This window comes from Silurus aristotelis (assembly GCF_946808225.1).
Source record: "Silurus aristotelis genome assembly, chromosome: 1".
Classification (NCBI taxonomy): domain Eukaryota; kingdom Metazoa; phylum Chordata; class Actinopteri; order Siluriformes; family Siluridae; genus Silurus; species Silurus aristotelis.
In genome coordinates this window covers 34,860,182-34,877,512 of record NC_139574.1, presented here as the reverse complement: position 1 = coordinate 34,877,512, position 17,331 = coordinate 34,860,182, and the positions used below count along the sequence as shown (strand labels likewise).

The following is a 17,331-nucleotide window of genomic DNA, read 5'->3' as shown; positions in this document are numbered from 1 at the left end:
TAAAAAGCATTTTAATCATATAATTAAAAGAGTAATATTTTTATTTGAACTTAGTCTTTTATTCTGATTGGCTGAAAGGTACAGTATGAGTGCTTGAACCTTTGCATACAAAAATAATTTAGTATAATCTCAGTTCTATAATTAATGCAATGCCTTATAAACAACTGTAACCATAGTAACATCAAGGTCAATACAGAAGTGACTGAACTTAAAATTAAGCTACAGGGAAGATTTCTGTATGTTCTTTGTGATTTTGCTAAATGGCCCTATAAGGTGAATTGGCCAAACTGAAGAAGAAAAATGTTAAAATTAGACAAAAAAAAAGGCACATGAACTTACACCAACTGCTTAATTATGAGTAACCCAGGCACATGTACATGTCATACAATCCATTTTCTTCTTATATCAAGCTGTGTAGGACTTTGTGAGTTTTTTCCCCACAATATACAGGAATTAAAGTTTTGAATGCCATGTTAGCATTAATCATTGCTTAATTTGCTTTATTTCCTGTTCAGATCTGCATGCATGCTTTGTCGACCAGAAATGAGCCATCTTCGCTTTGGTTCTAAATGTACAGTATGTTAATCACTGCGAGATGAGTGGAAGGAAACACCCACCCATTTTTCTTTTTCTATCTAGTTCAAGGTAAACACTATCTCCTGGGCAACAGTTCTGTGATGTAATCATTTCATTTATTCAAAATTCTGGTTATTTATTTATTTATTTATTTATTTATTTATTTATTTATTTATTTATTTATTTATTTTCTTCTGACATTAACTGCGTTCGTAACCATAGTAGCAGCCGACTAGATTGTATGGCTACGTGTGAAATAATAACGCTAAAAAAAACCATGGATTCCTTTCACACACTCCCTTTCCCCCTCGCTCTCTCTCTCTCTCTCTCCTCTCTCTCTCTCTCTCTCTCTCTCTCTCTCTCTCTCTCTCTCTCTCTCTCTCTCTCTCTCTCTCTCTCTCTCTCTCCTTCTTTCTCTGAAGACACTTACGGCATTTAGCTTTCTCTGTTCGCAGCTGAAACAGTTTAAATCGCTTTTTCTGTTTTATTTTATTGTATTTTTTATATTGTTAAATCTTTATCTGTGTTGAAATTATTGATCGCTGGCTCTCCTCGCTAACCACCGTTCAGGCTGTGATAAAACCTACATATTTGATAGTGCAAGCTATTTTTGAAACGTGGGACTTTCAACTACATGAAAAATTAAAACAGACCTGAAAGGAAGAAGGGAGGAAAGGAGGGAGAGGGAAGAGAGAGAGAGAGAGCGAGAGGATAGAGGGGTGTTCAGAGAGAGAAGAAGAGAGAGGGCTGTTATGCTAGCGCCTGTTACGCAACACAGTGATCTAACTGAAACATTGGTTTGTGTTGTCTTCCTAACACAGTGCTTTTAGGAATCTTAATATAGTATAGGTATTGCTAGTGTAAATAGTGTCCACATTGGTATTTCTTGCTTAGGGATGAGGAATAACACCAATAGATATTAAAAATACAATGAAAATATTATGGTTCTTTTTGAAAATCTAAATTAATTGTTGACATTAGGGCTTATTGCGGCCTATCACAAGTTCTGGAGCTAGTCACAGGGCTAGAAACATTACCTCAAATGAGAAGGGATTTTACAGACTTTTGACCCAATATCACATAGGTGCCGGTTTATAACCTTATATTTTTTTTTAGCAGGAAGTCCTTCAATTGTTAATAGCAGAGCAGCAATGCAAATACTAAACTACTGGGATATAAAAGCTATTTGGTTAAGTTTAATGCTATGATAACTTTTTTACATTTCTTCTCAAACATGTAAACAACCAGGTTTTAGTGTATTATAAGATAAATTCTGGTTATATTTGTATATCATTACAGTCCCAATATATTTAAAAATGTACTTTTTTTCCTATGAGATGAACAGCATACTGTGTGTGTGTGTGTGTGTGTGTGTGTGTGTGTGTGTGTGTGTGTGTGTGTGTGTGTGTGTGTGTATACGTGTGCATACCCTTTTTGTGAGCTGTGTGTCCATCATGAAGTTGTGCACATGCTTCTCAGCCTTGGTCAGCTCCAGCTTTCTTGCTACCACGGCAACAACCAGCGCTGTGCAGCCTGCCCCCTGGTAGACACAGAAGGAAAGAGAGAGAAAGAGAGCGAGTGAGAATGAGTGAGAGAAGTGTGAATGAACAAGACAATTATCAGAAAAAAAACTCTAGCTGTTCAGATTTTCCATGAGGGATGAATGAGAGAAAGAAAGAAAAAATTGAGGGTAAAACCTTTTAAAAAATCCCCCAACCCCTACGCTCAGCTCTGCTAGTGATGAAGGTCAGAAATGTAAAAAAAAAGTGGCATGACCTTAATTAGAAGCACAGCACCATCTGAATTTAAGATGTTTCCCGTCTTGTTGTATGTATGCAGCAGATTTGGATAGGGAGTCCCATTTACCACAAACTCGTTGTAAGAATTGCATCTTTATACAAATATATTTTATTTTAGGAATGCTAAAATTACCAGGTATCTGGCTATTCTTATGGTAAAAATGTCATGAATAACAAAAACTGTCAGTGCCCAAATACTTGCAATATGTATATGTTACCAAACAGGACCTTTTTCCCCAGAGAGAGGCGAAAGAGGTGACAGAGTGATAAAAGCTAAATTAGAGCGCTTGTTCAGAACACACCGTAGGGGAAAGAAATAAATGAATTTTGGCAAGAAAGAAGACAAAATACAGCAGAAAGAAAAGGCAATTGAGAAAGGGAAAACATCGGTAGTGGTGGTGGAGGTGTTGGTGGTTGGGGGGGTGGGATGGTGTAATGAGGCTGTCAGCTTGCTAAATGGATTTGGTTTAAGAAGTGGCTAATGAAATGTAAGAGTAAACTCTGTATTCACACTGTGCCTGTGGTGGTTAATGGGTGAGACAACGAAAGCACTCTGAAGATGGATATCATAATGCCTCTCCCCAGGAAGCTTTTTTAGGGTTTCTGAAGATATGATATGGTTTCAGAAAATAGTTTTCTTCTGAAAATGATTGCCGCTCTCTCTCCTCTCTCTTTTTTATAAAAAAAAAAAAATAAATAATAAAAAAAAAAAAAAAAAAATATATATATATATATATATATATATATATATATATATATATATATATATATATATATATATATATATATAATGTGTGTGTGTGTGTGTGTGTGTGTGTGTATTGGGGTGGATGGATGGATGGATGGATGGATGGATGGATGGATGGATGGATGGATGGATGGATGGATGGATGGATGGATGGATGGATGGATGGATAGATAGATAGATAGATAGATAGATAGATAGATAGATAGATAGATAGATAGATAGATAGATAGATAGATAGATAGATAGATAGATAGATAGATTGATTGATTGATTGATTTTATTGTCATTACACAATACAGGTACTCAGCATCTACCTGAAGTGCATATAGTAGCATATAGTAGCAAAGGAACAAATATACCAGGGGCGTTCAAGTCACTTTTCATTTTAAGGTATAAAATGGGATGAAGTGCAGCATATCAGCACTGGTGACAAAGTAAAGCAGGCTGCCCTGGGATGGTTCGACATATTAACAAATCTTTCCAGGCATTAGTTAATGTAGCAGAGGAGTATGTCAAAAACTAAATGCAGCTTCCGCTCCTTAAAATCCTTGAAACTCCTTGAAACTTCTTTTATTTTATAAGTCCTGATTTGACTTTAACGCCCCTCTTATATAATAAACTAATTTATTTAGCCATATGGACAAAAGTATTGGGACACCTAACATTTCCAGTCATATGTGATTCTTTTCCAATCTGTTACCACAAAGTTGGACGCACACATTTGTACAGGATGCCTTCGGATGCCGTAGCATGAAAATCTCCCATCACTTGAACTAGGAGACCCAAATCCATGATAATGCCCCTGTGCACAAAGTCAGCTACATAAAGATATGCTTTATATGGGTTGGAATGGAAGATTGGCCTGTTATAGAGAATGGAAGAGTGGCCTGTTGTACCTTCAGCTGTTGGGTGAATTGAAACGCTGACTGCACCCGCACACTAGACTTTCAGCAAGAGAAATTTCTGTAGCGAACCTGTAGCGAATATGGGCATCAACTGAATATGCCATCACTGGCTAATTTTAAAAGATATGATCTGTTTGTGTGTGAAGCAACACAGCAAACCCCGCAGGTTTTTTTATGCGAATTTTATATTCTTTTAAAGCTGTGCTGTATGAAAAGGAATGATGTGGCAGTGTTATAAGCAGTGCTTTTTTATCTTTTATTCTCTGAAGAGGGTCAATTAAATTCAGTTTCATTTGTATAATGCTTTTAACAGTGGGTATTTTCCCAAAGCAGAAGGTCATGCTCTTCTAGCATCTTCTAGCAATCACACACAGTCCCATGAATTTGCAGGTCAGAGTTTACCGGACTTGGTTTGCAATGAAATGTGAAATTTCTTTGCTCTGAGCTTGTGCTTCAGGATTTCCATTTATTTTTATTCCATTCATGCTCACGATCCAACATATGCGTGCGCATGAATGGAGCAGAAAGTTTAATGTGACTGCAGCTTTACTTACACATACAGGTGCATCTCAATACATTTTTATATAGATAAATAAAAGAATCAATATTATATAGATTCATTACACACAGTCTGATATATTTTAGGTGTTTATTTCTTTTAATTTTGTTGATTTTGGCTTACAGTTAATGAAAACCCTAAATTCAGTATGTCAGAAAATTAGAACATTGTGAAAAAGTTCAACATTGGAGACTCGTTAAATTCAAACACCTGCAATGGTTTCTTGAGCCTTTAAACGGTGTCTCAGTCTGGTTCAGGCTACACAATCATGGGGGAAGACTGCTGACTTGACAGTTGTCAAAAGACGATTATTGACACCATGCACATAGAGGGTAAAACACAAAAGGTCATCGCTAAAGTAGCTGCTGTTCACAGAGTGCTGTTTTCAAGCACATTAATGGAAAGTTGAATGGAAGGAAAAAAGTGGGGTAAAAAAAGGTGAAACGAAGCACATTCAAGATTTTAGGGAGATTTACAAAGAGTGGACTGCAGCTGGAGTCAGTGCTTCAAGATCCACCATGCACAGACGTATCCATGGGCTACAACTGACTCATTCCTTGTGTCAAGTCACTCCTGAACCAGAGACAACATTAGAGGTGTCTTACGTCAGAGGTGACTGTTGCTCAGTGGGCCAAAGTTGTCTTTTCAGATAAAACTCACCAGACCTGAACCCCAAAGAGAACCTATGTGGTTATTGTCAAGAGGAAAATTGAGGCTGTAATTGAAGCAAAAGGAGCCCCCACCAAGTATTGAGTACATATACTGTACAGTAAATGAACATACTTTCCAGAAGGCCAACAATTCACTAAAAATGTTTTTTTGATTGGTTTTATGAAGTGTTCAATTATTATGAGAAATGGTGGGTTTTTGTAAATGTGATCCAAAATCATCAACATTTTAAAAAAAAACACCCGTGAATATCAGTCTGTGTACGATAAATCTATATAATATACAAGTTTTACTTTTTCTATTGTTTTACTAAAATTAATACACTTTTTAATGATATTCTTATTTATTTCACCTTTATAATTGACACTTTATTAGAGTAGTGTAGTTAATACATCTGCTGTATTTGGGAGGTCTCCTCACCTTACATCAGTTCCTGACATTACTAATTCTCTTGTGGCTGAATAATCACAAATCTTGAGCACAAACACTCTCCAAAATCTAGTGGATCATCCTCCCAGAAGAGTGGGGGTTATTATAACAGCAAATGGGGAGTAAATGTGGAATGGGATGATAAAAAAGAATGCACAAATCTAATCATGTGCCTTTTAACTTTTTTCCATAAAGTAATTATAGTAAATGAGTAAGAAATTTTAGTGTACAGTAAATAAATAACTAACAAGCTATTGCCAGTCAATATGATAAGTAGCTGTTAGACAAATAACAGTATAAATGGTAAATGAATAACACTGTTGTGTCTGGAAAAGAACTAGAAGGTGTAAAGAAATATCAATAAATAAATATCTATATATAAAAATTTAATTAAGGCATATGTACATTGTATATACAACAGTGCCCATTTAATTCCCAAGATAATCATTTTCAAGCGGAAAATTGTAGTTTTTAAATTATACTACCAGTCCTCCTATAGCAACTCTTAAATCTTTAGCTGTTTTCATTGTTATAAAGCTTTCAATTTCTTCTAAATCCATGAATCAATCCATATTTTGGATCGAGGCCTTCATGCATTAACAAACCATCCTTTATCTTTGGCTCACAGACTCACTGAATAACACATTCTTGGAATTCATTAAAAGTGACTAGGATTAATGTTTCTATCGTTGATTAGAAGTGGGCCAGCTCTAAAAACAACTGTAATACATCATGATAATTCACCATGCAGTATAAAAACATTTAATCAAACGCAAACGGCGCATTGTTGCTTATAGGAATATATATATTTTCCATCTTTTACTGTCATTCATATAGCAATGCAAAGCTTTTTTTCTTTTAGACACAGGGTTATTTTAACTTTTTTCAAATCTTTAATCACTACATAATCACTATAGCATTTAATCAACATCGTTTCTTTATTAAAATGACTGATATACAGCTCATGGAAAAAAAGAAAAGATTTGTACGTACTTTTTGACCATCCCATTCCACATTTAGTCCTATTTGCTGTTACAATAACCTCCACTCTTCTGTGAAGACGTTCCACTAGATTCTGTAGTGTGTTTGTGGAGATTTGTGAGATTTCATTCAGCCACAAAATTGTTAGTAATATCAAGGTGAGGTGAGGAGGCCTAGGATGCAGCCAGTGTTCCAGTTTGTTCCCAAGGTGTTTAGAAGAGTTGAGGTCAGAGCTCTATAGCAGGCCACTCAAGAGCTTTCACCCTGATCTGGCAGGAGTATTTGTTCATGCTGGAACAGGTTTGGGTCTCCTAATTAAAGTTGAGAAAAAGGTAATGCTAGTGCATTCAAAGATTTTTGTTTACAATTGTGTGCCTTCAACTTTGTGGTAACAGTTTGGGGAAGAACCAGATATAGATAGAAAAAAACTGCAAATACTTCTGTTCATATATAGTGTATCACAGTACTTTTGTGTTGCCATATCTGTTTAGTTTGTTTACTCATTTCCTATAAGAGCTGCAATTGGTTAAAAACGTTAGTGTTTTTAGTGCAATGTCTAATATACACAAACTGGTACAATGGACAAGATCCTAAAAGTAAACACACACACAAAAAAAAATATTAATAAAATATGAATTATTGATATTGTTAGATACAGTTTAAAAAAACAAATTTTATATTAGAGGTTTTCCAGTAGATCAATAAAGCTCTGTCTGTTCCAGCTGCTCTGGTGATAATAATGTGGTCATATCCATAGTCTCTCACATCATATTCGAAGATAAACTGTAAATGAATTACAGCACTATTTCATAAATACCCACGAAGACAAAAATAATGTAGAACATGTGATTTTTTTTATTTATTTTTTGCCCAGGTGTCAGAATTGCACAAAATGGCACAGAAAATCCAACCTAACTATAGCTAACAGGCTGTTTAATTCTGCCATATGTTGTTTTGAGATGAGAGAAAAGAAGTGAGAGAGAGAGATAGAGAGAGAGAGAGAGAGAGAGAGAGAGATCAAGAGATGGATGGAGTGAAAAGATAGACAGAGTATAGAGAGACTGATGGCTCTCAACAAGCAATTGACAGATCACATTGGCACTGCCCTCCTCCTAGGATACATACTCATGTGCCAGTCTAAGCACCCCCCCCCACCCCACCCCTTTGGGGCAGTGGTATACTCCAACCCGGTTGGCCTTCAGTGTTGTCATAGCAACAAGTCACATAATTCCACCTATAGAAAGTCATTACAATCACTCACGACTGGAAAAGAAAAATCACATTTTGTCGTCTTTCTCACCCTCCGTTTTATTCGTTCTTTCAAGCCGTTTCTTACCCCGTAGCCACAATTTCCTACATCTTTTCCAAAACACGAAAACGATGTTTGTGCACATATGGCCGTGAGTGTGTATACGGTACGTAGAGACAGAGAGGTGTGTGTGTTTGTGTGTAAAATTATACAGAATAATAAGAGTGGGAAGGAGAAAGAGAAAGATCAAGAGAGTGAGAGAGAAAGATAAAGGACTGGAAAGTGACTAAGTGCATGTTATGCTATTGTGTGTATGTTTTTAGCGGTATGTGTGAGAGGGAAACTGAGAGCGAGGTTGACACAGACGGGAACAGGGGACATACTTAGTAAAACACCATGAAGCATCCACAAAACAAATGTAACCACAAACACAGTAAATCCTGAAAAACGCATATATACGTGCTATATGAAGAAGGACAACCAGGCCCCTTCACAGCACTCGTCTGACAGAACTCCCCTTAGGACGAGCGAGAAAAGCAGAGGCACACACACACACAAACACACACAAACACAAAGAGAGAAAGACAGAGCCAGACATAGAGTGCCAGACAGAAAGAACCAAGGAGCTCCAATTAGCAAATATATTCTAGCTGGAAAGCATTAGCAGATCCTTTCAAGCTACAGCAATATGATATAGTGAAAGGTTAAATTTTCAAGCGGCCTCTCACCACATTAGAAACTTCTAGAGTGCGTCATGTGACTGCTAGCAAAACCATTATACACAGCAGTACACGGCGTGGAGTTACTGATTCTGCCATATTCTTTATCAGAGATTCTGCCATGTTGTATATCGCATAACATTTATTTAGCCATGTTAATTTGCTGCAAGTTGGTTACGTACCATAATGCCAGTAAGAAGACACACTCCCTTGCCACAATAGGTATGAGGCACCATGTCTCCATAGCCAATGGAGAGGAAGGTGATGGAGATTAGCCACATGGCTCCCAGGAAATTGCTGGTCACATCCTGAGGGTCATGGTACCTGAAAGAGGGTATGAAATGGAGAGACAAAGAGAAAGAGAGAGTGGTTTTACAGTGCCAGAGGCTCTTCATGGATAACCTTTAACAGCCTTTATTATTACAAAGTGCTTAGAACAGGGGGCTGCTGCTACCTGCTGCTACCATTATAATTATAGACAAACAAACATAGTTAAGCAAGTAAGATATATATATAAATATATATATATATATATATATATATATATATATATATATATATATATATATATATATATATATATATATGTATATATATATATATATATATATATATATATATATATATATATATATATATATATATATATACAGTGAGGAAAATAAGTATTTGAACACCCTGCTATTTTGCAAGTTCTCCCACTTAGAAATCAGGGGTCTGAAATTGTCATGGTAGATGCATGTCCACTGTGAGAGACATAATCTAAAAAAAAAAAACAGAAATCACAATGTATGATTTTAAAACTATTTATTTGTATGATACAGCTGCAAATAAGTATTTGAACACCTGTCTATCAGCTAGAATTCTGACCCTCGAAGACCTGTTAGTCTGTCTTTAAAATGTCCACCTTCACTACATTTATTATCCTAAATTAGATGCACCTGTTTGAGGTTGTTAGCTGCATAAAGACACCTGTCCACCCCATACAATCAGTAAGAATCCAACTACTAACATGGCCAGGACCAAAGAGCTGTCCAAAGACACTAGAGACAAAATTGTACACCTCCACAAGGCTGGAAAGGGCTACGGGGAAATTGCCAAGCAGCTTGGTGAAAAAAGGTCCACTGTTGGAGCAATCATTAGAAAATGGAAGAAGCTAAACATGACTGTCAATCTCCCTCGGACTGGGGCTTCATGCAAGATCTCACCTCGTGGGGTCTCAATGATCCTAAGGAAGGTGAAAAATCAGCCCAGAACTACATGGGAGGAGCTGGTCAATGACCTGAAAAGAGCTGGGACCACCGTTTCCAAGGTTACTGTTGGTAATACACTAAGACGTCATGGTTTGAAATCATGCATGGCACGGAAGGTTCCCCTGCTTAAACCAGCACATGTCCAGGCACGTCTTAAGTTTGCCAATGACCATTTGGATGTTTCAGAGGAGTCATGGGAGAAAGTCATGTGGTCAGTTGAGACCAAAATATAACTTTTGGGTCATAGTTCCACTAAATGTGTTTGGAGGAAGAAGAATGATAAGTACCATCCCAAGAACACCATCCCTACTGTGAAGCATGGGGGTGGTAGCATCATGCTTTGGGGGTGTTTTTCTGCACATGGGGCAGGGCGACTGCACTGTATTAAGGAGAGGATGACCGGGGCCATGTATTGTGAGATTTTGGGGAACAACCTCCTTCCCTCAGTTAGAGCATTGAAGATGGGTCGAGGCTGGGTCTTTCAACATGACAATGACTCGAAGCACACAGCCAGGATAACCAAGGAGTGGCTCTGTAAGAAGCATATCAAGGTTCAGGCGTGGCCTAGCCAGTCTCCAGACCTAAACCCAGTAGAGAATCTTTGGAGGGAGCTCAAACTCCGTGTTTCTCAGTGACAGGCCAGAAACCTGACTGATCTAGAGAAGATCTGTGTGGAGGAGTGGGCCAAAATCCCTCCTGCAGTGTGTGCAAACCTGGTGAAAAACTACAAGAAACGTTTGACCTCTGTAACTGCAAACAAAGGCTACTGTACCAAATATTAACATTGACTTTCTCAGGTGTTCAAATACTTATTTGCAGCTGTATCATACAAATAAATAGTTACAAAATCATATATTGTGATTTCTGAATTTTTTTTTTTAGATTATGTCTCTCACAGTGGGCATGCACCTACGATGACAAATTTCAGACCCCTCCATGATTTCTAAGTGGGAGAACTTGCAAAATAGCAGGGTGTTCAAATACTTATTTTCCTCACTGTATATATATATATATATATATATATATATATATATATATATATATATATATATATATATATATATATATATATATATATATATATATATATATATATATATAAAGCAGCTTTAAAATAGAGTATTTTAAACAGTTTTTGAGAATGTTTTGATGATTTTTCACCTGACCATAAGATTTGTGGAGATTTGTGCTCATTCAGCTACAAGACCGTTAGGCTCTGTAAACCATATTTTCATGGAGCTGGATTTGTACACAGGAGGATTGCCATTCTACAACAGGTTTCGGTCTTTAAGTTTAAGCGAACGGAAATGTAATGCTCCTGCATCCAATTTCTTACTATACAAATGTGTGCCTCTAACTTAGTGGTAACAGTCTGGAGAAGACCACATATGCCTAGAAAAGTCAGTTGTCCTACCTTTATTTATGTATTGTATTGCCTGACACATCATGTGTTTTTTTTCCACCCCACCCACCATTAAGGTCTCTATTGTCAAATGACAGAAAAAAAGCTTGAAAACAAAATCTCTTCAAACTGCTGTTCATGCTGTATCACAGGGTGGTCTAACACTCACAGGAAAGTGAAGATCGTTTTTTTTTTCACACATACACAAGCTCACAGATGCCCATGATTATCTAGTGTCACTGTGATTCATGTGAAAGAGAGTACACCATTCCTCCCTTCCAAGATCACAGCCAGTTTTACTCTTGACCAAAGATGGCTGGGGCTCCAGAGAATTAGGAAAACACTTTTCTGTTGTACCAGTTAAGAGCTTCATTACTCTTTTTAACTGTTAAATTTTATGGAATGTCTGCAAGACACAAGAGTTTACAATTCTCGTTTTCTGTAACATGACAAACTGCTGTTATATTTTTATCATTAACTTCAAGAGAGAGAAAAAAATGCTTCTGAAGGAATGATCGCACAAAAGTTTTAAAATGTCACTAAATAACAGAAATTAGGTTCTTTGTTAGAAAACCTAATGTCTGGTTTAAAGCACCAATACTTCAGAACCCTTTAAATAATCCATAAAAATGAATGGAAGTCGTCTAAAGAAAAGAAAATGCTAACATGCCAATGATTGTTCCCTTTTATTTATTAAACAGCACCACATTTTACAATTATTTACTTTGAGGCATAGGTTGTGTTGAGAGACTGCGATAATAAAAATCCTATGAATGAACTGTTGCCATGGAAACAGTAATGGGGTATAGTCAAAAGAAAATCAAATCTTAAACAGTTCTAGCTTTTCATTTGTCAGGGCCTAGGTAACTATTGTGTGGTCCCCACTACCTTCTATAAACAAACAAACAGCCCCCGGTGACAACAACAACAACAAAACACAATATACAATATTATTATATATACAATATATAATATAGCATATAAAAGTCATTATTATTCAGAAACCAGTGTCCTGACTGAAGAAAGGTCTTAAGCGGTAGGTCTGCAACACAGCAGCAAATAAAGGCTTCAGGAAGGACAAGACTGCATTCACCACCAGTCCTATCCTGAAACACCACCCCCAATCTCTTTATCATGGAACTGGAACATCAGAGTTGGAGTAGGTGCTGTGATTTCCCAAAGGTTTTAGAATGACCAAAGCTCTAACCACAAGTCTTCTACTCAAAGAAACTTTCCATAGATGAATAAAACTATGACTTCAGACTTGCACAATGATTCTACAGTGTCCAACTACCTTTTATACCAAGCAATATTTTCATGTGTGCTTACATTGCTGATTGCCTGACTTTTTGCCTGTTTCTGTATGTGAGTTCATCTCACATTATGGATTTATTTTTACATGTCTAACAAATGCTAAACTGTGATGGCATCTGTCCTCGACTTTAGCTCGTTCATGCTTTAGTGCATTTGTATATGAACAGCTCTCATTAGATCCCATACTTTTTTTTCCCCATGAAATATTAAACACAATAAAAAATAACCGACGCCTTCTGCATTGTGTTTAATCAAACCTATATGCTTGTAATCAACAGACATTTTCTGTTTGATTGATCTATCAGTTCAATGTAGCATCTTGGAGTGGGGGGGAGTGGTGGCTCTGGCGGTTAAGGCGCTGGGTTGCCGATCGGAAGGTCTGGGGTTCAAGCCCCGGTATTGCCAAGCTGCCACTCTTGGGCCCTTGAGCAAGGCCCTTAACCCTCTATGCTCCGGGGGTCCCTTACGAGGGAAATATCAAGGTCCGTGACGTCGGAGTGACGTGGGGCCGCCTTCCCGTGGGCTCACCACCTGCAGGAGGGACCGTAAGGGACGGTGCTGTGAGGATTGGGCAGCAGTCGAAGGCGGGGGCCTGCTTAGACTGCTGCCCCCGCGACCCGAATTACGGATAAGCGGGAGAAAATGAATGAATGAATGATTTTCAATGGGAGCATTAATGAGTGGCACACAAGGCCAAAACACTGCATACACAGTAGGCTCCCAAAGTCTGAGTCCTTATTATAATAATATCATTTGTCTGCAGAATACTCCTAACAGTCATAATTGGTTCTGTAATAACTAACCCCTGATATTCGTCTTATTATTATCTGATTAGTTCTTTTGCTGTTTTACTTATATAAGTAAAGCATTAAATAATGGGTGAGGATATAATTTATTTAAATTAAGTTTAACGACTAATGAAATATAAATTGCGAGTGGTTTTTGAGACATGGGTCGATCTTATCAAGAAACAGAAATCTAACAGGAATACTCCCTTCATCTCACCTCATTTCTAAACAGGTTCATGTTTAATTAGTTTCATGCTGTCGTTAAGATGAATGATTATTGATCTCTTCTGAGTGTAAGCTGTCTGGTACTTACAACAGTCAACACATTTACTTTGCTAATTCTTGCTTAAATCATTAAGAGCCAAAATAGACAAAAGTGATTGAACTGCTCTCGTTTGCTGTGAGTCTAGACATGAAACCAAGAATATTGACTCAACGGAGTAGGAAGACGGTATAAGCCAAGACACTAAGACGCCATGACAATAAAACCCAAAACCAATAGCAATAGCCGTGTGAAATAAACTATGTGGACACCTGACTATAAGATTGGTATGTGCTTTTTGAACGTCCCATTTTACATTTTGTACACGTGCTGTATCATAACCACCACACTTCTGGGAAGATGTTCTACTAGATTCTGGAGTGTGCCAATGGAAAATTGAGACTATCAGCCACAAGGACATTAGTAAGGTCAGACAGTGATGTATGGTGAGGTGGCCTGGAATACAGTCAGTGTTCCAATTCAATAGGGATGAGGTCAGAGCTATATTGCAAACCTCTCAAGATCTACTCCGGATGTAATGAAAAGCATATCTTCATGGAGCTTGTACATATGGCTTTGTGCACAGGAGCATGACAATTTCATGCTTTTTCAGGTTTGGGGCTCCTAAATCAAATAAAAGGAAATGTACAAGCATTCCTAGACATTATTATACAATTGTGTGCCTCCAACTTTGTGCTAACAATTTGGGGAAAAATAACATATGGCTGGAAAAGTCAGGTACCCTAGTAGTCTAGAATTTTGCACTAATAAGTCAACAATATCTACATCATTTACCTAAATATATCATATCAATGTATTCCTTAAATGTAAACCATTACCCTGACCAATAATATTGAGTTGGAAAGGAATAATTCAGTGAATTTTATGAATCTCTCAACGTGAGGGAGCAATATGACATCGACTCTCTAACTCAAGAAAACACATTGCAATCCATTGCTTTAAACTGGGGAATCCTCCAGCATCTATTAAATGCATCTAGAGTGTATCACATGCTTTGTTACTATGGCAACAGCCTTGTCAGAAGCAGGGATGCCCACGCTGTGGCCCCGGGGCTCAGCACAGTCTGCGACCTTTTGAACTGCTAACATGGGAAATATGGGGGGGGGCATGCGGCACGATCGACCTGGATGCATATGTAGATGCCATGAGAGTTAATGTCAAAGAGCATTGATCTCTTACCTCTCACATACTCGTACAGTCCAAGCTGCGATGATCCACAGGGAGATACTGAAGACCAGAAGCACTGTGCCTGGGCAGATAGTCATCAGGGTCTTCATCACAAATCGTGTATTAAAATGCACCTAATGAAAAACCATAGACAGACAAGCTAATCAAGGTATCTGACGTTTCTCTTTTGTTCCACAAGGAAATTTGTTTGCATTAATTTATGATTTATGATTATTATTATAGCCGTGCTCACTGAAGCACAGCTGAGGACAAAACCATCATATACTTTATCTATGCCTAGAGTCAGATAGTGCTTGGAGAGACTCTAGTCGCATAACCCACTACACACCACCCCAAACACACAAACTATTTTCCAGAAGTGAACAAGTATGCAAGTACACAAGTATATTAACCCAGTTCATTTTGAGGTCTACTAAGCACAACCCTACACAATCTAAAATGTCAAGCAGCTTTTATTTATCAACTTTTCTTAAAAGACATTCAGCTAGCAGGTGTAATAATAAAGGACATTTGTATCAACAACTGACAGAACCGAACCTACACTCAATGTAATCAATCAGAAAATCAGTTATGGCTGTAAAAACAACTCCATAAATCTTTGGGTGTTCCTAACCAAAACATTTATTTACAGAGTCTATAAAATACCGTGGTGTTTGGAGGAGAGATATTTGTTTATAATGGCTCGCTGAAGCTACACAATCTTCCCAACTGGTCTCTTATTACCCCCCCCCCCCCATCCTCTTTCTATCATATAGATACTTGGTGCAATATAATAATTGGAGAACAATATACAATTTTATATGATTTCATTTCCAGGTACAAGAGTCCATTAAGAAAAATAGTAGCTGCTGCCAAACCATTTTCCATGATTAAGCTCAGTTATGTCTACCTATATATTATCCTTATTATTATGGGCCTTGAATGCTAGTTAAAACAAAAACAACGAAAGATTTGTATGTGCTTTTTAAATGTCCCATTTCCCATCCATATTTAGTGCTCATTTGTTGTAACCTCCACTCTTTTTAAAAGATGTACCACTGGATTTTGGAATGTGGTTTGGGAGATTTGTTCTTATTCAGTTCTACTGCTTTCCGATTATTCTCAAAGGTATTCAATATGGATCAGGTCAGAGCTCTAAGCAGACCACTCAAGATCTTCCACTCCAAATCATTTACACTATTTCTTCCTGAATGGAACAATTTCATGCTGCAAATCCAATGACTCCTGTGGTAACAGATTGGGAAATAACCACACATGGCTGGAAAAGTCAGGTGTCCCAGTACTTTTGTAAATATTGTGTAGTTTATCCCTGACACCACACTATGATGACCCTAGTTTTGCAGGGTCAAGGTTCCAAAAATTCTGAAAAGCTGTTAGACTTGATAAAATATAATATGAATCATGGAAGTCAAGATAAAGAAATAAAACATGAATGAAGAAATTAGGTAAGAACAGGAAAGGAAGAACTGGACAACTAAAACAGGGGAAAACAAGACAGTGAGAAAACAACCAAACAACCAGAAGAGACACAAACAAAAATCCATGAGTAAAAGGTCATAGACCCTGTGCTGTCATTGTTTTACTATGGGGTAAAAAAGCTGAAATAAAAGGTCAGGGTTTTTTTTTTTTTTTTTTTTTACAACTGACTTTTGAAACCCAAAACACAATTTTAACTGGATATGAAGACTGGGATGAAAGCAAGATATATTTCCTATCTTACGAATAGGATTTTTCATTTAATTGTGCATCTATAAAATCAAAAGAGATCAGGTCATTACCCAGTACATGAACAAGGCTAATCCTCAGTCTCTAAATTAAAGCCCACAAGCTATATCCTGGAAAGCATTACCCAACCCATATGAACTTTGACCTCTGACCTTGTTGAGAGCCCCTATGCTCCGGGAGGAGGCATCGGTGAACAGCTTGCTATGGAGGAGCATAACACGAGCGATGAGGTAGAGTCGGAGGAACATGGGCACAGAAAGCACCATGTCCAGGTCGGCCTCCGCCTGCGAGGGGATGTAGGTGAACGCGAGTCGAGCGCGCCACACAAACTTGAAGTCACCGGGCACTGGGTGCACGGCTGAGACCAGCAGCTCCAGCGCGATCAGCAATACCCGGTTCATTGTCATGGCGATGCGCCAGTCATCTGCGCCATTATCGATGACAAAAAGCTAGAAGAGAGAAACAAAAATTTTATCTGATAGTGAGATCACGTTCACAAGATATGACGAATAGTAAATGTTGCTAAGTCTAAATGCAACAACACATGGTATTGCAAGCCTGATATTTGCTTGTTTAGTTATTATTGCTTGTTCTTTTGCATATGAAAAAGCACATCCAAAGTCAGAAAATATAGTAGGGGTCTAAAAAGTCTACTCCTTAGAACTGTATTCATATTAACATCATTTATTTATTCGTTCAATTATTCATTTATGGATCCGGAGATTATTCCGGTAGCGTTGGGCA

At 37.6% G+C, this 17,331-nt stretch overlaps 1 protein-coding gene across 2 annotated transcripts in view; it reads right to left on the bottom strand.

Annotated features, from left to right (window-relative positions):
• Positions 1-17,331, bottom strand: part of kcnn3 (potassium intermediate/small conductance calcium-activated channel, subfamily N, member 3) — a 97,230-nt gene that overhangs the window by 18,887 nt on the left and 61,012 nt on the right. For both annotated transcript variants that reach the window (XM_083536749.1, XM_083536750.1), the window contains exons 4-7: positions 16,740-17,036; positions 14,854-14,975; positions 8,817-8,958; positions 2,006-2,116 (exon numbers count right to left, since the gene is read on the bottom strand). In XM_083536749.1, the coding sequence (XP_083392875.1) occupies positions 2,006-2,116; positions 8,817-8,958; positions 14,854-14,975; positions 16,740-17,036 (672 nt within the window). The remainder of the gene's footprint in view (positions 1-2,005; positions 2,117-8,816; positions 8,959-14,853; positions 14,976-16,739; positions 17,037-17,331) is intronic.